Source organism: Genypterus blacodes, unplaced genomic scaffold (assembly GCF_046128005.1).
Source record: "Genypterus blacodes isolate CSIRO-AG114 ecotype Tasmania unplaced genomic scaffold, CSIRO-AGI_Gbla_v1 ptg000129l_1, whole genome shotgun sequence".
Lineage (NCBI taxonomy): Eukaryota > Metazoa > Chordata > Actinopteri > Ophidiiformes > Ophidiidae > Genypterus > Genypterus blacodes.
Genome location: NW_027466931.1, coordinates 1,072,181 through 1,097,495, shown reverse-complemented (window position 1 = coordinate 1,097,495; position 25,315 = coordinate 1,072,181). Strand labels below are relative to the sequence as shown.

At 40.4% G+C, this 25,315-nt stretch overlaps 3 protein-coding genes and 1 long non-coding RNA gene across 8 annotated transcripts in view; 1 reads left to right on the top strand and 3 right to left on the bottom strand.

The window, feature by feature from the left end:
- Positions 1–874, bottom strand: part of LOC143010561 (uncharacterized) — a 52,597-nt gene extending 51,723 nt beyond the window's left edge. Inside the window, exons 1-2 of the mRNA XM_076162939.1 lie at positions 838–874; positions 299–401 (exon numbers count right to left, since the gene is read on the bottom strand). Of these exons, the coding sequence (XP_076019054.1) occupies positions 299–401; positions 838–852 (118 nt within the window). The 5' untranslated portion in view covers positions 853–874. The remainder of the gene's footprint in view (positions 1–298; positions 402–837) is intronic.
- The window catches only part of LOC143010559 (butyrophilin subfamily 1 member A1-like), a 95,477-nt gene extending 74,555 nt beyond the window's left edge, over positions 1–20,922 (bottom strand). The window contains exons 1-12 of one of the 4 annotated variants that reach the window (XM_076162933.1): positions 20,900–20,922; positions 20,698–20,800; positions 19,859–20,200; positions 19,464–19,751; positions 18,695–18,808; positions 18,439–18,578; positions 17,790–17,855; positions 16,281–17,296; positions 15,706–15,805; positions 14,216–14,323; positions 13,949–14,062; positions 13,685–13,848 (exon numbers count right to left, since the gene is read on the bottom strand). In XM_076162933.1, coding sequence (XP_076019048.1) covers positions 13,810–13,848; positions 13,949–14,062; positions 14,216–14,323; positions 15,706–15,805; positions 16,281–17,296; positions 17,790–17,855; positions 18,439–18,578; positions 18,695–18,808; positions 19,464–19,751; positions 19,859–20,200; positions 20,698–20,791 — 2,421 coding nt within the window. In that variant the 5' untranslated portion in view covers positions 20,792–20,800; positions 20,900–20,922 and the 3' untranslated portion in view covers positions 13,685–13,809. Of the gene's footprint in view, positions 1–13,684; positions 13,849–13,948; positions 14,063–14,215; positions 14,324–15,705; positions 15,806–16,280; positions 17,297–17,789; positions 17,856–18,438; positions 18,579–18,694; positions 18,809–19,463; positions 19,752–19,858; positions 20,201–20,697; positions 20,801–20,899 lie in introns of those variants that run through there. The other 3 variants (XM_076162935.1, XM_076162934.1, XM_076162936.1) reach the window with 3 other exon arrangements.
- LOC143010726 (low affinity immunoglobulin gamma Fc region receptor III-like) lies at positions 1,541–3,261 on the top strand. Of its 2 annotated transcripts, none has more exons than XM_076163232.1 (4): positions 1,541–1,574; positions 2,028–2,087; positions 2,403–2,657; positions 3,005–3,261. In XM_076163232.1, exons 1-4 carry the CDS (start codon positions 1,550–1,552, stop codon positions 3,259–3,261), a joined length of 597 nt encoding a protein of 198 aa, XP_076019347.1. In that variant the 5' UTR covers positions 1,541–1,549. The 2 variants fall into 2 exon arrangements, with proteins under 2 accessions (XP_076019347.1, XP_076019346.1); XM_076163231.1 differs by having other exon boundaries at positions 2,400–2,657.
- Positions 20,923–22,731: 1,809 nt separating the features above from the next.
- Positions 22,732–25,127, bottom strand: LOC143010554 (uncharacterized). Its single transcript, XR_012964809.1, has 3 exons — positions 24,951–25,127; positions 24,297–24,399; positions 22,732–22,885 (listed from the first exon to the last, which is right to left on the bottom strand). It is a non-coding gene; the product is annotated as an uncharacterized LOC143010554 (long non-coding RNA).
- Between the last annotated feature and the right edge of the window lie 188 nt (positions 25,128–25,315).

Genomic DNA, 25,315 nt, shown 5'->3' with positions numbered 1-25,315 from the left:
TTTCCCTTAATGCAGTGGTTTTACTCTGAGCTCCCTCCTGCTGCTCATGCATGCTCATTTTGGCCGCTTGTCTCTATGATCTCATGCTTTTTGTCTTTACCCAGCTAATCAAATAGTCCAGTAGCTACACTGAAAATGTACATCTACACGCACAGTGGATAGTGAGACTGTAGTGACATGTGCCAGTCAACATTTCCACCTGGATTTTACTTGTAGAATATTAAAAAACTATTAATCTTCTGAATCTGGCAGCGTTTGCTCTGAACACTTGACCTGAGACTGTTTGTGTGTAAGTTACCTCTACATGAAGGAAGGAGGGAAAGATGGAAAACCAAAACACAAAAGCTTCCGAATTGAGTTTTTGGGAACAATTCGTGCAAGTGGTGAAGCATCCTGGAGTTCTGGAAATCAGCACAAAGCAGAAACACATTTGTCTCTCTAAACCTGTTTGAAAGATATTAAAGCCAAACATTTATGAGGTCTCCTTCAAAGAGCATATGTGTGTAATGATTTATACTTTCACTTTCGTCACCAGCGGCTATAATCTCTCTACACCAGCTGATATTTCATTTTAGAAGCATTTTAAAGTGACAGATTTGTTTAAGTTAACCTGAGAGTGCTGACTGGAATTCCAAAGTCTCAATTAAATCAACATAAAGCATATTAGCTGATAGTTCTCAGAGTGATCAAACTGATTACAGATTACAGCAAGACGCTGTGCAACATTAAAGAATGTAGCTTTGATTAAACACTCACACAGAAGCTTTCATCATAACTGTGGTTAAAATGAGATTTTAGGTGAAGCAGACGTAGAAACATTATCCAATCAACACGTACCTGCTGTCTCCTCATGAAACTCTGCAGCCATAATCGGTTAATCATTCATGGGGATAACATTCATTGCCCGCCCAGACCCGGATCCTTATTATCATTGAACCATATGAACCATTGAACCACAATCAACAGGACCTTCAGTAAAGCAACTCAAACTCTCTGTGAAGATGGTGTAAATGTCACACCATAATGTCCTTCAATCAGTTTTCCCTTTTTGCTGCAGTGTGCATGATGCATATTGGATCTATAGTCTGGTTACTATTATTACCATGTTTATTATTATTTCTTCCAAGTAATATTTTGGGATTTGTGAGTGGGGCAAAGGAGAAAGTTGGTAAAAAGAACAAAGATTACAGAAGGGAGCAGAGAAAATAAAAATTCACTGAGCAGAATCACTGACTGAAATCTAATAATAATAATAAACAGCTAAAGCTGGCACACCAATGCATCAGTGGAACCATAAACATGTTGCTGTAGTTTGTTTCACTTTGAGCATTAACAAGTGACCTGTGTACTGATATAAAATAATACAATAACACATACGGGATAAAACATCTGTGTTGCCATAACAACTTATGATTTTGAAGCAGATTGACGAGAGCCTGGCTTCTGCTGATGCATCTGCACCACATATAAGCAGGAAGGGGCGGGTCTTAGTCAATTTATATTTATCTATCATTCTGTCCAGTGCTCAGTCAGTCAGCAGACAACCAACATGGAGATCACAGCTATCACTCTGTGTAAGTATCAGGCTCTGGTTTCTGCTTTTTATTTTACACTGTATAAATAATTAAATCCCTTATCCCAGAAATGAATGTGTTTATATAGAATTCAAGATTATTTTAGTAGACAATTTAGAATTTTGATATATCACAGAACATCCATCAAATGTCAAGAGTGGCTACATTTTATTATTTCCTCTCTTATGTATAAAATGGCATAATGGTCCAATGTCTTATTATCTACATCATATGTAGTCATAGTGCATGTCTTTTTATGTCGTAAAAGTAGTGCGTTCCTCGTGATTTGAGTCGAATTTGACTATGGAATATGATTGGAACAAGAGTTTCTGAAGTAATAAATAAGACACAAATGATATAAAAAAAGATGACCTGAATATACAATAGAAATATGACTGAGCTCATCTGTTTTAAAAAAATAAAAAATAATATATCTTCAATATGTCTCTGCAGTGATGCACACATTGATTGTGATTGCTGTACAAGTTCACTACTGTTTGGCTAAGAAAAGTGGTAAGTAGTGGTTGTTTCATCCAAAAGATAAATGATTTACTGTTACATCATCCTTCTGGCCAAGGCAAAAGCCAAATTGAGCAAAACCTTTCAATCTTCTGTCTGTAAAAATGTGTAGATTTTAATTTTCACGATTGAACTTCAATATTGTCACATTTAGCAAATTCTATCCATAATTTTATGAAAGCTTATTATGTGAACATTGAGAGAAGAAACGTACATATTGACATTGCACATATTGTAAAAACCTTTTCGTCAAAGACATTTCAATCAACATTTTAATCTGTAAATCTTCCTCTCTCTGTGATTCAGCAGTTTTTCCTCGTATCGATCCATCCAGACTGCAGATCTTTGAGTATGAGTCCGTCTCGTTTGCCTGTGAGGACTTGGTGGGGTCGGCTGGATGGAGCCATGTGAGGAATGCCAAGAAAGTTTTGAATGAGTGTTCTAAAGCTGGAGATTCTACATTATGGTGTATAATTAAAGAAGCTTATGGCTCAGACAGTGGACACTACTGGTGTGAGACGAAAAACGGGACAAGAAGCAAAACCATTAACATCACTGTCACTGGTAGGCATTTTAAGGATGGGAAGAAATTATTGTTTCCATTTCTGAAAATATAATTATGATTTATCAAAATCTCTACCCAAATCTGTTTAAATAATTTAGATCTTACCACCATATCTGTGTCCAGGTATAAAGATGTGAACTTGTCACTCATTAATATAACTGGTGAGGCTCCCCAGAGCTCTACTCTAGGACTCCTAATTTTATATTGGACATGGTGCCTCTACAGAATATTGCCCCCATATACAGATGAGAACCAAATGTACATCTTAATTTTTTTGCAGCTATGTTCTCTCTCTTTTCATGATTGTACATAAAATGTCTGTCAATATCTTAACCACTCTCTTCAGGTGGTGATGTGATCCTGGTGAGTCCAGTTCTGCCCATTGATGAAGGAGAAACTTTAACATTGCACTGCCAACACAAAACAACTCCCTCCAGCATTTCAGCTGATTTCTATAAAGACGGCGTCCCCATCAGGTTCAGCCCTACAGGAGAGATGACCATCCAAAATGTGTCCCAGTCTGATGAAGGACTCTACAAGTGTAACATGTCTGGAATTGGAGAATCACCAGAGAGTCGACTGATCGTTAGAGGTGAGATATGATAGTGCTTCCAAATGTTGACGTTAACTTATCACGTTAATGCCGCACTATAAGAGGATGGGTTTGGATTTTCTCTCATACTTTTACAGGGCGCAAAGTTGGTGTCATTACATTACATTACATTACGATCATTTGGCGGACGCTTTTATCCAAAGCGAGTTACATTACATTATATTACCACCCTTCGCAGAGGGGGGAGCACTTGAGGGTTCGGTGCCTTGCTCAGGGGCACCTCGGCAGGGACTCGAACCGGCAACCCTCCGGTTCTTAAGCGGAAGCTCTACCCACTCAACTACTGCCTCCCCAGATGTCATTCATGCAGCAGTTCAATACTCCCCTGTCCTGTGGATGTTACTCTCTGTCTTTCTTGTGGCTCCACTCTTGATGCTTGTGGGACTGCTTCACTATCGGAAACACAGAGGTACAGAACTCAAGACTAAAGAACTTGACTCACATGTTGATTATTCAGGTAATTAACGGGATAATGACTTTTTGGGGTTTTTCATTAGAGGCTGGTGCAGCTGATCCACCGCTGGCCGTGTATGCCATCGTCACAAGAGAGACAAGAGGTTCATCTTACTTTCATATCTTTGCTTTGATTCTATTCTCTTCTACGTTTGGCAAGCCAAATACTTTATTTCTATCAAATCATTTGAGATGCAGGATGATGATCGGCATCCTGTTTTGCTTCAGTCTCTGCGGAGGACGGCGTAGATGATGTTAACACAACTACCAGTATATACGCTGTCATCTGCAAAGACAGGAAGGTTTATAGACATTATCACAATTATTTTTGCCTTCCCTCACTGAACAGTAGAATATAAGCAATTACATTACATGAATAGATTGTGTGCATTTGCTGAGTGTTGAAGCTGTTCACCACGTTTGACAGTTGCAGTGGTCACTGTGGTGTCGATATATTCAACACCTCTGTTTCTCATACTCTCGCTCACATTCTGTTTTTAACATTCTGCAGATGCTGCTGATAATTTGGGCCTCGACATGAACCAGGCGAGAAAACCACCAACAGAAAAATGTGAAGTGACCCTTTATTTACCCCGTTTCCCACAGATGACACTTGTCAATGTCAATGTTCATTCTGCTACAGGATTGTAATAGTGACGGTTTTGTGTTGCTCATAAAGTGTCTCTGTCCTTCAGATGATGAACCCCTGCCTTGTTTTGTTTACTCCACGATAAGTTTTAATGAGACTCCACAAAACGCTCTACATGGTTAGTGTGCAACTGAGACACAACTGGACCATTGTTTATTCACAAATATTTACATACAATATTTTCCTCACTTTGATGGGTTAAAGCCACTTTTTCTGTTTCTACTCACCCTGAAATGAACGATGTGTTAAGTTGATATTGTGTGTTGTGGGTTGCTCTGGGTCACCTAGAGGAGCATCATTTCATCAACCTGTGATGTTTAGGAGTAGTTTCTTTATATTTACTTATTTTCCAAAATGCTACATTGAGAATGTTTGTATTTTTTTAAGGAGAACCAGAAATTTCAAACTTGCCGGTGTCACCAAACCCTGCAGCAGCCCCAAATCCACCGTCACCAGATGAGGACATTCTGTACTCCAGCATCAAGAAGGTCAGACTGAGAGGAATTCTGCGTCCATACATCTGACTACATTAACTCTTAGCAAATGGAGGCTAATGTCAAGTAATATGTGAGCAAAACGGGAAAAACCACTTCATTTATTATTCACCTTTGTGAAGTACTATCATTGTCTTAATTTTTCACAGGTGGTTTGCAATTTAAAAAAATACCGTAAAACACAGAACAAGATCTATAAATTATTGTCTTTGTGCAATCTCATTGTTTTTATCTGTATTGTTTCAAACCTGCGTATCATCGTTTGATGATTAACAGTCGTAATGTTTGCCTGTTTCTTAACCTCAGTGTAACATTTAATTTGTTTTACAGGTCACAGGTCACAGAGGCGTCTGACAAGCCTGAGGATATTCACCATGACTACAAACTATAGCGAACATATAAATGGAATGGACTAAAATGGGAACATTTAACTTCAGCGGAAGGAAGTAGAACATTTGATAACAGGGAAAAGTGCCTTAAAGTACAAATAATATACATCTTATATGATAGAAATACAAATCAAACTGCCTGAGATTATAGAAGAACATGAGATCTGGAAGTGTATTTGATCAGTACATAAGAAGAACAATAAGCGTTAGTTACTCAGAGTATGTGGAGGAAGAGGAGGAGGAAGAGGACTGCTAGTGACCAATCCGCAGACTGACGGATGGTTACTGAGAGCTGTTAGTCATTATTTATGTTGAAAGTCTGAGATGTTTGATTGAGAAAAAGGTTTAATGGTTCTTTATTGTTACACTTCTGTTTGTTGTGTATTTACTTCCTCTGTACAACTTATATCTACAGAATTATAAACTGCAAAACTGTAAGAAAAGAAAAGATTATTCATTATTATCGTAAAAGTCTCAAATCTTGCAGAGTTTGTCAGCAAGTCTGAGTCTCAAGTCTTTGAGTCTGCCAATAGTCGGTGTAAATGAGAAATAGAAACCAATACTAATGAATTGTTTAAGAAGGAGTTTGGCTTTTCTTTTCTTCACAAAAACCAGCATCACCACGACAACTGTGGAGAGAAACTGTTTATTGGCATTAGAATCAACTTCTGAATACTCTTCTGCAGCAGCTTTGTATTGTTCCGATGTTCTCACACTCGCAACTCTACCTGTGACAACCAAAATAGTTTGCTTTGACCTGCGTGTGATCGCTGTGGTTATTCTGAGGCTTTGCCATGGTTTCATTGAGACGCGCTACGCTTTGCACGAACAGCTATAATTTGATGACTGTGTGGTTTCAGATGTGTCTCATTTAGTTTGAGCATGTTTCCATTTCTTGCCTGTCACAATGTGTAACAGACTTAACTAGAAATGAATTATGATTGCTCACTGCTGAAAAGTATAAAGTGGTGGTTGCTCTACTGTATTGTAGGTGCAATAGGTTTTTATCAAATATCGCTATCTAAAAATGAAAATAATAACTTAAATCATATTAAAGTCCTCGGGGATTCACTCAAGGATTCATTATCAATTAAAATGATCAAAACAGAACAAGTTAAGGATTGGTTATGCACTCAAAAATCAATCTAGAAGGAATGAGGTCTTAACGTGGCAGAGTATTGATCAGACAACATTCAAAACAAACAAGACCGGACACTTCTTGTTATGATATAACAAGTTTAAAGAATAATCACACAACCATGAATATAATAAACAAGATTAATAGACATTAATAGCAGGCCTTTGAAGACACCACAGGAGAGAGAGAGAGAGAGAGAGAGAGAGAGAGAGAGAGAGAGAGAGAGAGAGAGAGAGAGAGAAGAGAGAGAGAGAGAGAGAGAGAGAGAGAGAGAGAGAGAGAGAGAGAGAGGAGAGAGAGAGAGAGAGAGAGAGAGCTGTAGTTTTTTGTGAACAAAGGGACCACATGACCTTAGGCTTGGAATGTTCCATGTAGGCCCAACATCCCCCCCTTTGAGGGGGGGATGTTGGGCCTAGTCGCAGGCCTAGTCGCAGGTTGCAGCCACAGTCCTCAAGAGCAACCTTAGGGCGGAAAAGTTCACAAGACAGGGAGATCGCCGATTTCGAAGCGCGCACTCCCCCCGCCCCCCCTCAACAGAAGTGTTGTGTTCAATCGCAGCGTGAATTTCGAAGCGCGCAGACCGCGCAGTGATAGAAGTTCACCAGGATCTCTGATGAGAGGTGGTCATTTTCTCAGAGTCCTCAGGAAAAAGAGGCGCTGGTGAGCCTTCTTGACCAGATCCCCAAGAATTTAAAGCTGGTCACACGCTCCACCACACGCTGATGTGGATGGGTAGATGAGTGTCAGCATTCTTCCTGAAGTCCACAATGAGCTCGTTGGCCTTAATGGTGTTCAGCAGCAGGTTCTTGCCGTCACACCACGTAGCCAGGCGATGCTCCTCCTCCCTATAGACTGACTCATTGTTGTTTGTGATGAGGCCAATCACCATTGTGTCGTCTGCAAACTTGATGATGGTGTTGGAACCATGTCCAGGTCTGCGTCTGCAGCCGTGGGTGAAGAGGGAGTAGAGGAACGGGCTCAACACACAGCGTGGTGGGACGCCTGTGTTCAGGGTGAGGGTGGAAGAGCAGTGGTGGTCTGACCAAACATGTTGGGGCCTGTTGGCCAGGAAGTCCAGTAACCAGTTGCAGGTGGGAGCTGTGAAGCCCAGATCTGCAAGTTTGTTGATCAGCTTAGAGGGGATGCCAGTGTTAAATGCTGAACTGAAGTCTATGAACAGCATTCTTGCATATGTGTCCTTATTGTCCTGATGTGAGAGGACAGAGTGCAGCGCTATGGAGACTGCATCTTCTGTGCTCCTGTTCCTGCAGTAAGCAAATTGAAAGTAGGCACTCCTCAGTCGTCTATAATATTCACGGGCGGTTCTGTTCGCTTTTGGTGAATATGCATGGTGCTGAGTTTGGCTAATGTACTCGTCAAGTAGGACACTACAAAGCCTTGTGTAGCTGTGACGGATGCAGTGGTTTTGTCTCAATAAATGCACGAACGCTACTGGAAACTGTTTTCTCGATGGGCTTCAGTTTCTCACGTGAAGTGACATGAGGCAAATAAACAAGGCAGTGTTCAATTTCACGAAGATAATCGTTAACATTAGCATCCTTGTTTGTGGGATCAAAACACTCGTGGCAAGGGAGTCGAGCTGCCGCATGCGCAGGCCTGAGGCATGCTCCCACTGGTACCCATCTGACTCTTCAGATGAGGAGAACCGATGCTCACTCATTTCATCACGCTATGGGGCACAGTTACTTCCCTTTCGTCGTGAAGGCGCAACTGGAAGGCCGATACCTAGGGGACACCTGAGTAGCTGAGGTGTGGCCCAAGGGGGAGAGGGACTGAGGTGTTTTGGTATGTCTGGTTGTTGTATTATTCATCTTTAAATGTGTTTGATTTAATTTGAAGTGTTCATACCTGTACTGTTACTTGAAGAGTTCTCGGTTTGCTGATGTCAATGCTGCGCCACTCTCAGTTTGCGCCATATGAGAGAAGGGCTGATGACTCGCATTTGGGAGACCGAATGTTACATTTATTTTATATCATTTGTACAGGTATGTGTTGTTCATTGTTTTCAGTAGTAATGCTGGTTGTGTTCTGCATTTTGTAGTTCATGTGTGGTCGAGTGCATTGTTCATTTCTACATTTCTACATTTCATTTCATTTATTTACTTACTTTGTGTACTTAGAGGCACGTAACAAGTGCAGGTGTGTCAGTTCGCACCACGTTACTGAGAAGAGGGCTGATGACTCGGGTCTGGGAGACCGCATGTTACATTTATTTTATTTTATTTGTACAGGGAGACAATTATCAGCATTAAAGAAAGACCAGTAGCTGTCTGTGGTCCGGTCATTTCTTCCCCAACACCAAATGAACACAACGCAGAGATAACTAGGAGTGACGGATGTGCTGCCGGCCTGGTCAGAGAGTACAGCTGGTCAGCCACCCCTGTGACATACCGATCTTTCATCGAGGAGAAAAATGAATGTGTCCCCAAAAGCAGCCTGACGTCCCCTGGAGAGAATGAATCAGTTGATAAGTTCTTGGCGGCCTTTTATATCCCAAATGACCTCAGAGGGCGTAGGTCATCATTTGACCAATGCTTCCTCATCACGGGAAGATCACTGACTGGAGTAAAAGTAATACAACACAAACGCAATATCCAAATATCATTCAAATAACCTTCATTAAGACTAAAATACTCAAAAGTACTTCATCATATACCTGTTAACGAAATAAAATTGGAGTGATATACCTACCAGATACAGAGTACGAGGAGGAGAGCTGAGACCTGCCTCTTGCCTCCATGCTGACCGACTTGATTTTTGTGTGTTCTGTCTCTGTCTTCATTTGAGGAGGAGCTAATGTTTGGCATAGGTCACAGTGTCAATCATCATGATATCTCAATGATATATGATTCATATTATTTAATTTTCATTGATAGTATGTTGTACATTTTTGTAAAGCTGTTTTTTAAATCTTTCTCTTTCACTCATGTAAAGCCTTTAATGGCTTAAAGACTTTACATGACTCCTCCCACCGGGGGGCGCTCCAATATAACTTCTATTTGCCAGTACTCCTCTGGCAGTCTGGGTCTTTGTTTTAGAGAAACTTAAAGTCGGATTCCATTTTCTGATATTTTTCTTCTAATTTTGGTGATTATCATTAAAAAAGACAATAATAATTCATCATCTTTGAAATTCCTCCTGCAGCTTTTTGTTCTCCTCCTTCAGATGATTGAAGTTGGCTTCCATTACAATCATCTCTCTCTCTTTTTGTGCCATGTTGGACATCATCTCTCTTTGTGTTGCAGCTGTTGCAGCTGTTGCAGTTCCTGAGCTCTTACTTCAGATGTTTCCAACTGCATGAGACAAACACAGACGACATCTCAGATATACTGGCAGATGATTCTACCGGGCCTGGTTCCAAAGTTATGTCAGGTGGATTGATGTTTCATTTTGTGCATAAATAGTGAGGTCACATGTTTGATTGCATTCAGCTAATTCATTCATGAGAAACAGTAAGGATCTAAAAAAAATAAAACATTCCACATGTACAGTAGATACACTTGATGTGTAACATGTCAATGCAGTACAAAGTTACAAACATACAATGTTGTGAAAATGTATTTGAGAATTGTGTTTGAGCAAACAAGAGAGAGCAGAGGAATTGAATTGCTTAAGCTACTATAAAGTATTTTACTAAAACTAAGATTAGTATTCGCTACATCAAAACCGCTCAAGAGTTTTCTTTGAATTCTCAGGAGGCTACATTAAATCTTTATTCTCATAACATTTAGACTTTTCCGCTAAATATTCTGTCTTTGTTCTGGCCCTAACACTCGGCCATGGCATTGAAATGTCTAATAATTGTAATAATGGTACTCACACAGGGCGATGCAGCGAGCTGTGACCTCCATGCTGTCTGGCTGCTGACTGAACATGCTGGGTGATTTAAATATAAAACAGATCAGACCTTCCTCTTCCTCTTCCTGTGCTGCCTTTTTGTGGAGTAGATGTCAGGTATTTGAGTTGTACTTCTGCAAATTTTTCAATCAAGTTCAGGCCATCAGCAGTGGGTGGAGTCTAAGAGAAGCAGAATAAGGGAAACCCGCACACGCACACACACACACTCACACACACACACACACACACATATTCTCACCGTGGCTCAGGTGCTGCCCTCTGCAGTCAGTAAATCAGTAAAACATCCCTGAACTTGGTTGCCACGGTGACACAACACAGTGTTTATTGTTGCAGTGTATATTCTGCTTCAACAGCTTCAAAGACAAATGCATAGAAAGTTAATTAAAACATGAGCAACATAACACACCAATACTAGTTTAGTTTAGTTTAGTTTAGTTTAGTTTAGTTTAGTTTAGTTTAGTTTAGTTTAGTTATCAAATATCAACAGTGTGTAAATCCTGACAGGAAATTCAGAGCGTCTCAGTTAAACATTAAGAGAATCAAATAATGATAATGATCTGATAGTAAACTATTTTATTTGAGGACTTTGGACTCTTAATCAGTGCTTTCATTTTCACTGAGGTGAGCCGACAATCACACACACACACACGCAGCAGGTACGTGTTCTTTACTGAAAGCAACAGATTCTTAGTTTTAACTGGTTATCTCAGTGACATATGTGTGAGTTCCTATACTCCTTTACATGCGATTAAAACAATGATATAAACAATCGTATATAAAGTTCGTAGCATTTCATTGTCTGAAGAGTTTTGAGTTGAGCTATCACTAATTTGTGGTGTTTTATTTATTTTTTCAGAATCCTGGTATTGTTCCCCTCAAAGGCAACATGTTTACATGTGAGGACAGGAAATGCACATACATAACACACAGAGACACACTGTTTAGCAGCATCATGGCCTCTCTTTTCTGATTTACCTGCATGATACTAAAGGATTCTTGGAAATAGTTGATTCTCATTTGTCTGTCATTCTGTCAGCCTTTCACTAATGGCTCTGTCTGTATGGCATTTATCAGGTTATTGATGATCGTCCCTCCACACAGTAAAATGTTATAGTCCAGTCATTGCTCTGTTATTGAGTAAACTCCTGTTGTTGAAACGCCACCATCAGGTTGATTGATGTTTATTTTTTGTCATAATCAGTGTCCATCTCCACTTTTTGAGGAAAAGCCTCTCCCACTTGTATTTGGCGGCAAATTATGTAAAAACAGAAAGAACGTTTAAATCAATCTTGGTTCAAATATTGTGACAACTGACCCAAAAATCAGAATGGTGGAAAATCTAGTTGGGTGGAAATGAACCTATACTGTATGGGTCGATGTCGAAAGCCCCAAGGAATCCAGGAAAAACAACACTTTAGATTAATGGTTCAAATGCAGTAGACCAAAATGTAAAAGTGAATATTACAGCGCCACTATCAGGCCAGACTGATCTGTGAAGATCTCTTCTTCACAGATTTTTCAATAAACAGCTGACAAACCAACACAGGTGAAAATAAAACATCCTTATAGGAAGTAACTACCAGCAACTTCACACAAATGAATTATTTGTGTTAACTTGTAGAAAGTGTCTTACAGGTGCTGCTGTGTGCTTTATCATTTCAGCTGGTGAGATTTATTTGATTGTTGGCGTGTGTGTGGGCGTTGCTGGCTTGGTGGCTGGCTGTGTGTGCATATGCAAGCGTAAGTAGCACATCACTGTCATATGCAGTATGTACGCAGTGATGCATTTCAGTGTACAATCCTTGGTTTTCCATTTTCTTTCACCATGTAACTGACATCTGTCTGTCTGCCTGTCTAAACGTAATCATGTCCTTCCTCAAATGGGTTATGTTTCAGAAATGAATTAAAATGAATGAATATGTGTTGTTAGAAAATATAAATATAATTTTATTTACCTCTATGTTGTGCTTCTTTTTCTTCAGGCAAAAGACAGCCGGGTTCAGATGAGACGACAGGTCTAAATTCTAGACTGAAAGAGCTTAAATCTACCCTCATAAGAGATAGAGATCACATCTCACGTGAACTGGAGGAGAGAGAGCGCCAGGTGGAAGTGAACAAGACTAAGCTTGAGTCAGTGGAAAGTGAAATTACAGAGAGAATAAGGGAGAATAGAATGGACACAGCACAGGATTTATTAAAGCGCAAACAAGAGCTGAGCAGAGAAAAAAACATCCTGACCCAGTGGAGAGCAGAAATGGAGCTCCAGCTCCTAAAAATGGAGAAACGTGTGGAGGCAGTGGAGGAAATGATTGACGAGTGCAGCGGTCAAATCGACCACTAGCAGCAGATCTCCAAACATTACTGCCTGATTCCAATGAGCCTGATCAAGAATCCATAACATTTTGTTGTAAGAAGCGCACCACACCCATTTGTAATCACTGCATTTTGTTTTTCTTCTCCAAAATGTTTCCTGTATCATTTTTGTCACATAGCATGTTTTGATCAAGCTAGACAAATGTTTTATCTTTGTTTTTTTTTATATAATTTGCTGTGGCCGTGGCTTCTGTTTAAATAAATCTTTATTAAAGAACACGTTGAACATAGCAATGAGCAATTATGGGAAAATCTTGATCTTGAAGAAGTGAGCTGGAGCAGGATCTGAATCTGAACCTTGTGCTGGAATAGAATAGCTAGATGATAATCGCCACGTCACCACTATCATGAATACCATAATATGCTGTAAGCATTTGCAAGAATTGAGAAAATAGCTACGATGACTGCTGCTCCGACCAAGAGTCTCCCTCCATCACAGGAAACACAGGACTCTCCAGGATCACAGAACCAGCAGTAGCTCAGTCTGCTGGGTCGACAGCTGGGAATCGGAGGGTCGCCGGTTCGAGTCCCCTGTGTGGACCAAGCAAGCCGACTGGTAGCTGGTGAGTTACCAGTTTGCCTCCAGAGCACTGCCGAGGTGCACATGAGCAAGGCACCAAGCCCCCACCTGCTCCATGAGTGCCGAAAAAATGGCTGCCCTGCACCCCCTCTGAAATGCATGTGTTTGTGTGTGTGATATGTAAGAGGGGGTGCAAGATAAATTTCAATTGCATGTAATTTGTGCGTGAATTGCTGCAACATGATGAATAAGAACTTAATCTTAATCTTTATCTGTGGAAATGTATCACAAGAAGACTAGAACAGCTAAGAAAGGAAAAGGGAAAATGGCTGATGAACAGAGGGAAGTGGGGTCAGAGGATGAATGTGAGATGTTAGACTGGAAATCTAAAGAATACAGTTTGGAGAAAATCAAATCATTCTTCCAAGAGTCAATTCAAGATTAACTGATGAGAAAAAAAGAGGAGGTTTCACTGTACAACTTTATCAACTGAGCAATAAACTGTAAAATTGTTAATTTTGTACATTTTTATTCAGTATTACCATAAAAACAGACAGAAAGCATTCGAGGCACTAGTGACAAATTAAATCAACATCAGTAAAAACACACTCATCATTTTTAGTATTTTAAGCAGCATTCAGCATTATGGATCTATTATCTGTTGTTCCCTCATGGCCATTACCTGGTGGAAAACAAAAGCAAACAAACATTCAGATTAGTTACACATCTCATGTGACAGCTCAGACTGATGATGTAATGGTTGGTGTCACGTGATGTCAGACCTCTCCAGTTGCACTCTTGATGATGACCTTTATAGAGCTCTTATAGGTCCAGGCACCATAATGGCTCCACACCAGGTCTCCAGCTTTCTGGCATCCAGAATCTGAAGCCCAAATCTGTTAAAGTCAAAGATCACAAACTTAAATCAACATTCCTGTTCAGGTTTTCATGCTGAATGAAGGAATATAAATGGAAAGAACGAGTTGAGCAAAAGGTTTGGTAAAATCGAAAGATGCAACAAACACATTGAGCTATGGAGTAACACTCACAGTGACGCTGCATCCAGGCTTGAGAGTGTGCTGCTTATTAAACTTGTACCTGATGAAATTTTTGCCATCAATCTCGATCAACACCTGGCATCTAAGCAACTGTTTTTCCTGTGTGATCAAAAATGGATAAGAGAGAGGAAGAGATGAAGAATGGATGACAAATCAGTCTATGAGACCAGAGGAGAGTGAGAATGTGGAGAGACAGGAGATGTTTGGAAACACCAGCATGGAATCTTCAAACCATGGAGGTCATTTACTCTGTGATCAGAAGTAATGAGAGTATAAATATATATCTTTTTTGTCATTCAACCTATATATTAAGTGTACATTTGAATGAAATTACGTTGCAGTCGGCTCACCGGATAGTTACTTAAAGCATAGAAAGAAAAAAAAAACAATGAATAATATAGATATAAATATATACTGTACTAAAATATATATAAACATTTCTGTACAACAGCATGTTGAGGCTAGGGGAATGCTTTGCTATGCTACTACTACTGCTACCTATAGATTGCATAGAATAAATTAAATAATCAGTGTTTGTTCATCATGGCGAGGAACAGCTTTCCTCGCAGTGGGCATGCATTGCTTCTCTGATGGCACAGTTCAGGTTGGATCTTGCTGATCTAAGTGTCTTTGTGTCACCAGATTTAAAAGCAGAATTCCGTGCCTTCAGCATTGCATGTACCGCGTTGGTCATCCAGGGTTTCTGGTTGGCGCGTGTGGTGATGTACTGGTGACATAGACATCCTCCATACAGAACTGGATGTATGCAGACACAGACATAGCATACTCCTCCACATTAGTGTGATGGTTGTCTGTTGTAGCCTTAAAAATGTTAAGTCAGTGCATTCAAAGCAGTCAGCTGAAGTGCTGACATAGCTCATTCAGACCACACTCCCACCTGCTTCACCGTGGGTTTGCCTCTGGTGAGCAGGGGCCTGTATGCAGGGATTAGCATAACAGAGATGGTCTGAGGAGCCAAGGTGGGGCAGGGCAGCTTTGAATGCTTTTTGGATTTTACTGTAGGCCAGGTCCAATGTGCAAAATGCACATTGGAAGTGAGGCTGATGGAAGTGAGGCAGGAGTGTCTTCGTATTTGCCTGATTGAAGTCCCCTGCAATAATGACAACACCCTGCAATAATGACAACACCCTCCGGATGTGTATTTTGCAAGTCACTGATGTTTTGGTAGAGAACACTCAGGGCTTCCTTAGTATTCACACTGGGTGGGATGTAAACTGCCGTGATGGTGACAGTAGTAAATTCCCTGGGTCGGTAAAAGTGACTGCATTTTAAAGTCAAAATCTCCAGGTCTGGAGAGCAATGACTTGTGACCACCAATTCATTATTACACCAGTTGTTATTAATGTATATGCACACTACACTTCCCTGGGATTTAACACTGAGAGTGCAGCTCCTGTCCAACCGTAATGTTGTTAATATCAGTAAGAGCTCAAATACTCTGCATTACAGCACTGCATTACCTCAGCAGAAATGTTCCTGAGACGAACATATTCGCCTTTCAGGTCGACCTCGTCCACAGTGATGATGCCTTTAGTCCAGGTAGGGCTGCTGCTACACACACTGGATGAAGATGATAAGAGTCAGAAGTGTTAGAGAGGAGGAGGTCACTGTGACTGTGATCAGAGGTCACAGTGACCCTGCTGGGTGGAGAGCTGAGTGACAGACAGCAATGGAACCACAATTGGCACTCAAGAGCTGAAGTAAGAACTCTGAACTACTGAAGATTGATTCAGTACAACTTGATTTAGCTGCAAAAACTGAAATACCTCAAATGTGTCATTAGGTGTTTTGTGCTTTCATGTCAGTGTAAATGTGACCTTTATTGGTAAAGTTCTGGTCCAGTGTAGAGCCCTATCCCTGCCCTATCCCCGCGGTAACCCTTCCAATTGCCAGTACTACAGTGACACCCAGTGGACATTCTGGGTTTTATTTCAGGGAAGCTTTAAGTTCACTTCATCAGCCTTTTCCTTTTTTTCTTTTAATTTTAGTGATCGTTTATATTTCAAACTCATCAAAAAAGACAATAATTTAGCACCTTTTGCCTTCCTCCAGCAGTGGTAGATTCTCCTCCTTCAGATGATTCATGGTGGATTCGAATACAGTCATCTCTCTCTCTCTCTGTTCCATGTCTGACTTCATTGTTGTCATCTCTCTCTCTCTTTGGTCCATTTCTGACGTCATTGTTGTCATCTTACTCTCTCTTTGGTCCATGTCTGACTTCATTGTTGTCATCTTTCTCTCTCTTTGGTCCATGTCTGACTTCATTGTTGTCATCTCTCTCTCTCTCTGTTCCATGTCTGACTTCATTGTTGTCATCTCTCTCTCTCTTTGGTCCATTTCTGACGTCATTGTTGTCATCTTACTCTCTCTTTGGTCCATGTCTGACTTCATTGTTGTCATCTTTCTCTCTCTTTGGTCCATGTCTGACTTCATTGTTGTCATCTTTCTCTCTCTTTGGTCCATGTCTGACTTCATTGTTGTCATCTTACTCTCTCTTTGGTCCATGTCTGACTTCATTGTTGTCATCTTACTCTCTCTTTGGTCCATGTCTGACTTCATTGTTGTCATCTCTCTCTCTCTTTGGTCCATGTCTGACTTCATTGTTGTCATCTTTCTCTCTCTTTGGTCCATGTCTGACTTCATTGTTGTCATCTCTCTCTCTCTTTGGTCCATGTCTGACTTCATTGTTGTCATCTTACTCTCTCTTTGGTCCATGTCTGACTTCATTGTTGTCATCTCTCTCTCTCTTTGGTCCATGTCTGACTTCATTGTTGTCATCTCTCTCTCTCTCTGTTCCATGTCTGACTTCATTGTTGTCATCTCTCTCTCTTTTTGTTCCATGTCTGACTTCATTGTTGTCATCTCTCTCTCTCTTTGGTCCATGTCTGACTTCCTTGTTGTCATCTCTCTCTCTCTTTGTTCCATGTCTGACTTCATTGTTGTCATCTCTCTCTCTCTCTGTTCCATGTCTGACTTCATTGTTGTCATCTCTCTCTCTTTTTGTTGCAGCTGTTGTTGCAGTTCCTGAGCTCTTACTTCAGATGTTGCCAGCTGCAGGAAACAAACACAGAACACATCTCAGTGATGACATGATTCTACCATGCCTGGTTCTAAAGTTATTGTCCGGTGGATTGATGTTTCATTTTGTGCATAAATAGTGAGGTCACATGTTTGATTGCATTAAACTAATTCATTCATGAGAAACAGTAAGGAATCTAATAAAACATTCCACATGTACAGTAAATACACTTGATGTGTAAGATGTCAATGCAGTACTTCAAAGTTACAAACTGCACACATTCATTTACCAACATGGAATAACTTCACTCAACAAGTTGCATTTCTGTTTTGAATGTGCAATAAACTAAAGATAAAGTAAAAATAACAGGTGATAAGAAAAAAAGACCATAAGAAGAAACTGAAAACAAACATTAGTGGTTGGAAAACAAATGAAATCGTACATATGGTGGAGAACATGCAAAGAGGGAGAAATGAAGTAACACCTGAGCTAACAGAGCAGAAACATAAATGTAAAGAGAGGAACCTGAGTCTTTAGACGGTTTTCAGCTTCAGTCTTCTTCTGAAGCTCCTCCAGGAGCTCCTTCTTTGACTGTGAGAGAGGAGGACAGATGGAGAAGATGTAAAACTAAAGTGGAGTTTCCTGCTCAATATGGTAGAGGAAGCAAATAGAGAAAAGCCAGGGTGGCTGCCTTGGGTGGGGTGCCTTGCTCAAGGGCACCTCGGCATTGGCCTGGAGGCAACTCCCTGCCAAAACAGACTTTTTGGCCCACAGGGGGCGAGAACCAGCCACCCTCCTGTTCCCAAGCAGAGTACCCTATGGACTGCGCCACTGCCGCCCCATTCTCATTAGATGTGCTGGGGGACATATGGAAGCTAATGGAAACACTGATGCTACACATTTGACTTTGAAAACTTCAAAACAATTTCAGGTGTTGGTGCAAAGCTGGTGATGGAGACTCAGTGAGTGCTGTGTTGGGCTGGAAAGGTTTTGAAAACCTATGAACAATAAGCAACATGAAGCAGAGACGAACATCACACTGAATGTAAACTTATACTAACTAAATATACTACTTTACTTATTGCTCAGTGATTATAAACCAATGATCAAAGGTACAATATGATCACTAATGGTACATTTAGTAAGATTTCTATATTAATCAATGTCTACTTACACGTTTGTCCTTTGTTTTGTTCTTCTTCAGGTCTTCCATTGGTACGTTTCCTGTCTGACTTTGTCCTCCAGTCAGACTTTGAACCTCAGAGTCGAGCTTCTGTCCTTCATCAATTTCATCCTTGTGCTCCTTTTTGGTTTCTGTGTGAATTTGCACAAGATTTGCATCATTTATATTAAGCGATGAGATGTTTTATATTAAGATGTTTGTGATTTAATGGAATGGCTTTTGATTATGAGATTAGTTTGTAACTTACTCCTTGGATTTTTGAGTTTCCACACAACAAAGGAAAGTAGAAGAGCAAACATGCCAACAGCCAAACCAATGCAGATGAAAACAGCAGGATGCAACTGGACCATGAAGAAATCATCTGAAAGGAAAAAACACATTTACATGTAAACAACAATTCAGTGGGTCTTTATATTCAAAAGGGTTCATCTTGATGTTTGCCACTATGAGGGACGCTCTGTCCTGCACCTCTTTGAGACAGCTTCATAGGCCACTTTTTCTAAATGAGTAGCCTCCTCCAAGCCCACAACCTGCTTGCCTGATCCTCTCCCGCTAAAATTGATTCTTTGTCAGGTGCTTTGGGCCTCTTTGCTAAATATTATAAAATCACTCTCCACTTGGGTTGTGCCTGCTGTTTACAAAGCAGCTGTTATTAAACCTCTTTTAAAAAAATACAAAAATTTAGTCCCAGACATTAAACAACTATAGACCCATTTCTAATCTTACCTTCCTTTCCAAAATTCTTGAACAGAAAATAGCACAGTCTCCTATTTGCAGGAGAGTGATTAGCGAACCCAGGTATAGTTCAGGGCTTAGATAGACTCTGTCCATTCTTGGTCAGAGGTAGTGTGAGTGTAGTAAGAGGACGGGGCAGATTAGCTGATTCTCACTCTCCATCCTACCTTAATCCGCTCATTTTACATCCCATGTCTGTACTGATCACCTCTCTATATAGAATAGTTACAGACTTACAGTATGTCCATGAGCAAAAGAACATTGAGGAGATGTTTGCTCACCTTGAACGTGTATCTGTGTCTCTCTGGTCAGGTTGGTTTTGTTCTGTCGTAGTTTACATGTGAATGTGTTGCCGTGTTTGTTGTCCACAGTCACTGAGCTGTTGACGGTATAGAGACCATCAGGACCTCTGAGCGTCTCTGTAGGTCCAGCAGAGACGATGTTTCCCTCAGCGTCCAACCACAGCACCTCAGGCTCTGGATACCAGCCTGCAGACTCACACTCTAACATCACTGCACTGCTGGATGTATCGATGCCTGATAACCTGATCAGAGGCGATGACACCACACCTAAAGACGATGAGGAAATGGAGAAATTCAACCCATATATTTGAAGGACTTGCTGTACGCCAAGGAGAGTTTGAACAATTATGTGTGTGGTGTGTGTAGCTACTCACCAACAACAAGATCAACAAAAGTGTCTATTTTCAGTGTTGGTATGAAGCATCTGTATCTTCCCTCATCTGAGAGTTTTGCTTTGGAAATTTTCAATGAAATGTTCCCGTGCTTCAGCTCATCAATGAACATTGACGCTCTTCCCATATAGGATGGATGTTTTATGTCCAAAAGTTCCTCCTTTTCACGCCACACAAACACAAATCTGGGTCTCATGTCTGGTTTGCTCCACTCCAACGTCAAGCCAGCTGAATCAGTGGCAGGTTCCAGAAGACACGGCAGAACGATGTCATCGCCAAGTTTTGCCACTATAGGCTGAGGTTGACCAATCAGCTGAGACTGACCTAGAAACAAAAGGCTCAGTATGAGAGGACGTTCTGATTGGCTGGCTGCTGTCTTTTAGAATCATATACCAGGACAGCTCAGCACAGTTCTATCAACAGAATCATATCCCATTAGCAGGATCCTGCAAGTATGTTCTGTCTGCACCCAGTGGGATGTCCTTAGAACGTTTTGATTAGTTGCTAAAACACCTCAGCTTGCTTTCCCTTAATGCAGTGGTTTTACTCTGAGCTCCCTCCTGCTGCTCATGCATGCTCATTTTGGCCGCTTGTCTCTATGATCTCATGCTTTTTGTCTTTACCCAGCTAATCAAATAGTCCAGTAGCTACACTGAAAATGTACATCTACGCGCACAGTGGATAGTGAGACTGTAGTGACATGCGCCAGTCAACATTTCCACCTGGATTTTACTTGTAGAAAATTAAAAAACTATGAATCTTCTGAATCTGGCAGCGTTTGCTCTGAACACTTGACATTAGACAGTTTGTGTGTAAGTTACCTCTACATGAAGGAAGGAGGGAAAGATGGAAAACCAAAACACAAAAGCTTCCGAATTGAGTTTTTGAGAACAATCCGTGCAAGTGGTGAAGCATCCTGGAGTTCTGGAAATCAGCACAAAGTAGAAACATATTTGTCTCTCTAAAGTTTGAAAGATATAAAAGCCAAACATTTATGAGGTCACCTTCAAAGAGCATATGTACATAATGATTTATACTTTCACTTTCGTCACCAGCGTACGGTGGCCGAGAACCGCCACCGCTGCAAATAAAAGAAGCGCTGCAAAAATAAAAAAGCTGGTGTGCAAAAAATAAAAAGCTGGTGCAAAAATAAAAAAGGCGATGCAAATAAAAGAAAGCCTGCGAAAAAGTCGGTGCAAAAATAAAAACGGTGATGCATATAAAAAGCCACAACGGAAGTGGGTTACCGGGGACTGTTTTTGCCGATGCACCTGTGTGAGTAGAAGACGACGCCGACGCACCTGTGTGAGGAGAAGAAGACGGCGACGACGACGACGAGAAGAAACTACGAATAGGAAAACGAACTAGAAAGTAAGTGAACATGATAGTGTTTAATGTCGCTACGTGTACTTTTTAATGTGTTATTTGGTTAGGCCAGGTAACCCCAGGTTTCAAGGTGAACTGGAGAATGCCGGTGTATTGTTAGCTTCGGCTAACACGGGGAGACCACTAACGAGAGTGGAAGCAACTGACGGCTACAGCTTATTACTATCGTTGTTGTTGTTGCTTGTATCATTAATAGTCATGCTAACAATAATCTAAGGCGTGGGTAACAATAGTTATTTGGATGAATGTGTAGTTAAAGCTGTGTGAGGTGGCCAGGGACTTTTGTGAAAATACCATGACCATAATGTCAGATTGAGGTATTGAACTGACGGCTAAAATGTTCATGCAATTTAAGTTCAAAGCATTTTAAATTACAGTAAATGTTGCAGTGTCCTGGCCTACACATATTTTACAAACTTCAATATTTATGTTCAAATTTGTTCAGCTCTAGTTCTGTCAATCAAATTTGAAGTGCTCACTGATATATTGTTTTTTACTTCCAGATATGGGAACCTGCAGATGGAGAGTCAAGCACTGATTCAGCAGCTCTGGTAATTGTAGCTCCGAAACATAGTCTATCGTTCACACTTAGCCTTGTCTGAAAATATTGTCACACAATCAAGGCTTAAACTACTTAAAAGAATGTGTCACACTCTGACCTAGAGATCCATGTTTGTGTACATTATATTAAACATTTCATTTTTTTTTTTTTTGTATTGCAAATAGACTGTTGTCAACACCGCACATTTTTATTGTATTTGATATCAGGAATGTGCTTGCAGCTTCAGCTTGTTTCTTTAAATAAAAAATAAATAAAAAAACTACAGACTGTTCTTTTTTTTTTTTTAAGATTTTTTCAGGCATAGACAACTTTATTACAGACATTTGTACGTTGCTTTGGACAAAAGCCTCTGCCAAATGACAGGGGAGAGAGGAAAATGACAGCAGCAATATACAGCAGCAGCAAATACGACGCATAAAAAGAAGTTTGTTTTGGTGTTGTCACAACACAAATATGTCCCTAAAATTTTTACAGACCAGCCATGTTTTTCAGGGTGATATAGTTCTCTACAGCTGATTCCCACTGCAAAGGAGCTCTTACACCACTCTGTCGTTGCAGTTCTCCAAAAAGAGTTTCATGCTCATCCCCAGCAGGAGTTGCTGGCACTGGCATGATGCTGGTGATGTGGTTCAGGGTTTGGGCAGATGCTGGGAAACCACAATTGCTAGGAGCAAGTACAGGAAAGTGTTTACACTGAGCAACACATCAATTAAGTTTCACTTTCATGGTCATTACAATTATCTCCAGAGTTTCTTACAGGACAAGGATGCAGAGACCCAAAGACAAGCAATGATCTTAGGTTAAACTAAGTATCAAATATTAGAGAAAGCATTGCACATGAGGGAAAACTTTATTGTGAATCTTAAATTTTATAATCAAAATGTTACAAAATATTTTCAAGTGCATTCAAGTACACACATTTTAGAGCACCATTATTTCAGTTTTTACGTAATTAATAATAAATAAGGTGACTCCAGGAGGTGAACTTTGTGTTTGCAGGGCTGCCATTGAAGAGATGCCTCTCCCTCAAGTCACTGAACAGATCCATCCAAAATTGGCTCCTAGATAGAAAACACAAATTCATCCAGGTCATCGTTCTTCAAGAGGTTTAGATTAATGTACAAGTCCACTTACTACTGACTCATGCCTTTTGGAGATTTCACTACAATATACCCTTGCCTTTAAAAAGCACAGCAATATACATTAAACTGAGAAATAATATAAATGCATACAGCAAATACAATAATCCAGGGTCAAGTAAAACATAAATGAATTAAAAGTGACAGAAACCTTTGTTTCCGGAACCAGCTTTCAATCCGCTGGTTGGATGTTGAAGTGCCATACATGTGGCTTTAAGCTCCTGCAAACTCGTCTGCATGCTCTGATCTCATGGCACATTGAATGGCGGCCATTATTCCATTTTCAGTGCCGCAATCTGTGCGGAGCCGCTTTGGAAAAACTCCATGCTCAACTGCACAGTTGATGTAGTTTTGAGCAATTACTGAAGGGTCGTTGTTCGTCTTTCCACAATTCAGCCACATAATTTTTCTGGAGAAGCCATCAATGCAGCCACTTATGCCAATTCCAAAAGGTTTTAATTTATTATACCCATCAACGTGCCAGGTTTCGTTTGGTCCCATTGAATGATATGCCCTTCGAACAAATCTACGTCTGCAGCGATTCTCTGTTCCACATGGATCCAGCTCTGCCATTAGGTGCATCGCATCGTCTTGTCTGACGACAAGAGAGTGTTTCCGTTTCAGAATCTGCCACATCGCTCTATACCCTAAAAGCTGGCCTGATCCCTTTAGCTCCTCGGAAATAGCTGCCTGCACAGTAGCAATTGGAGTGAAGTTGATCCTTCTGGTCAGGCTTGCATGTTTTAGTCTTTTTTGTAGATTGCGAAAACTGACTGATATGTTGTGTTTGGTTTTCAGTAAGTCCACTATTATTTCATAACTATGGCCCTCTGTGAAATATTTTTGGATAAGTTCATCCACTGGAGTACTAGCTTCAGGACCTGAGGGGTAGGACGGAGGACACTATATTAGAGGCTAAATGATGAACTGCATAATGAACATTTTCAATTTTTACAGAGAGGTGAATAAATGAGATTGTTAAGATTATCATGTGTGGGTGACATGGTAGTTAGTGATTAGAGTTATTGAGGAATCAAGCTATTCAATGCACTCGTTAAAGTTAATTAATTGAAAATGTCTTTATATAAAAGTAGCATAGTGCAAAACACTCAAAATTGTTGCATAGGATTTTTTTACAGGGATCAGTAGCCTACTAGACTAAGAAACTTTCTTAATTTTTCATGTCTTCAAATTCATTGTATTCCACATGCCTCTGTTATGGATTTCACCATATGAAGTGGTATATTCATGACTAACAGACAGTATATTCTCTGAAAAAGCATAGCAATCCATCATGTTTAAGAACCTCATTAACTGTCAGAAAGAAATGTACCTTCATCTTGAAGACTCCTTAGGAACCTGACATTTCTACAGCATGAGCCACAATATACCAGGATGGATGGAAGGTTCACCCCACAGAATGGACAAAACATGACCTGGTAAATGACAAAGCAAAAACAGTCAAGTTTAGGATTCAATCTGACATTATGGTCATGGTTCTTTCTCAAAGGTCCCTGGCCACCCCACACAGCTTAAACTTCACATTCATCCACATAACTTCTGTTACCCACGCCTTAGATTATTGTTAGCATCATTATTAATGATACAAACAACAACAACGACAGTAATAAGCTGTCTTCACTGTAGATAGTCACCACAAGACGAGCTCACTCACAGAGTCACAGTCAGATGTTGGTCCAGAAAGTGTGTCTCCAATGCTGCTGAAGCTGTTTGAATCTGAAGCTACTTAAATAAATGAGTGTGATGGCATCACGCTAACAAAACGATGTCATCCAATAACTCAAACTCCAGCTATGATGTCAAACTGACATCTGGCCGGACTCGTTAGTGGTCTCCCCGTGTTAGCCGAAGCTAACAATACACCGGCATTCTCCAGTTCACCTTCAAACCTGGGGTTACCTGGCCTAACCAAATAACACATTAAAAAGTACACGTAGCGACATTAAACACTATCATGGTCACTTACTTTCTAGTTCGTTTTCCTATTCGTAGTTTCTTCTCGTCGTCGTCGTCGCCGTCTTCTTCTCCTCACACAGGTGCGTCGGCGTCGTCTTCTACTCACACAGGTGCATCGGCAAAAACAGTCCCCGGTAACCCACTTCCGTTGTGGCTTTTTTATTTGCATCACCTTTTTTATTTTTGCACCGACTTTTTTATTTTTGCAGACTTTCTTTTATTTGCAGTAGCGTTTCTTTTTTGCAGACTTTCTTTTATTTGCATCGCCTTTTTTATTTTTGCACCAGCTTTTTTATTTTTGCACCGGTTCTCGGCCACCGTAATTAAATCTAAGCAAAAATATCACTCAAAACAAAGCTGATCATGAAAACTGAA

Bases quoted from the DNA above. Each gene is read 5' to 3' on its own strand.
- LOC143010726 (XM_076163231.1), top strand. From the start codon at position 1,550: ATGGAGATCACAGCTATCACTCTGT. The intron at 1,575-2,027 runs GTAAGTATCAGG...ATGTCTCTGCAG, and splicing joins GATCACAGCTATCACTCTGT to TGATGCACACATTGATTGTG. The intron at 2,088-2,399 runs GTAAGTAGTGGT...TCTGTGATTCAG, and splicing joins CTGTTTGGCTAAGAAAAGTG to CAGTTTTTCCTCGTATCGAT.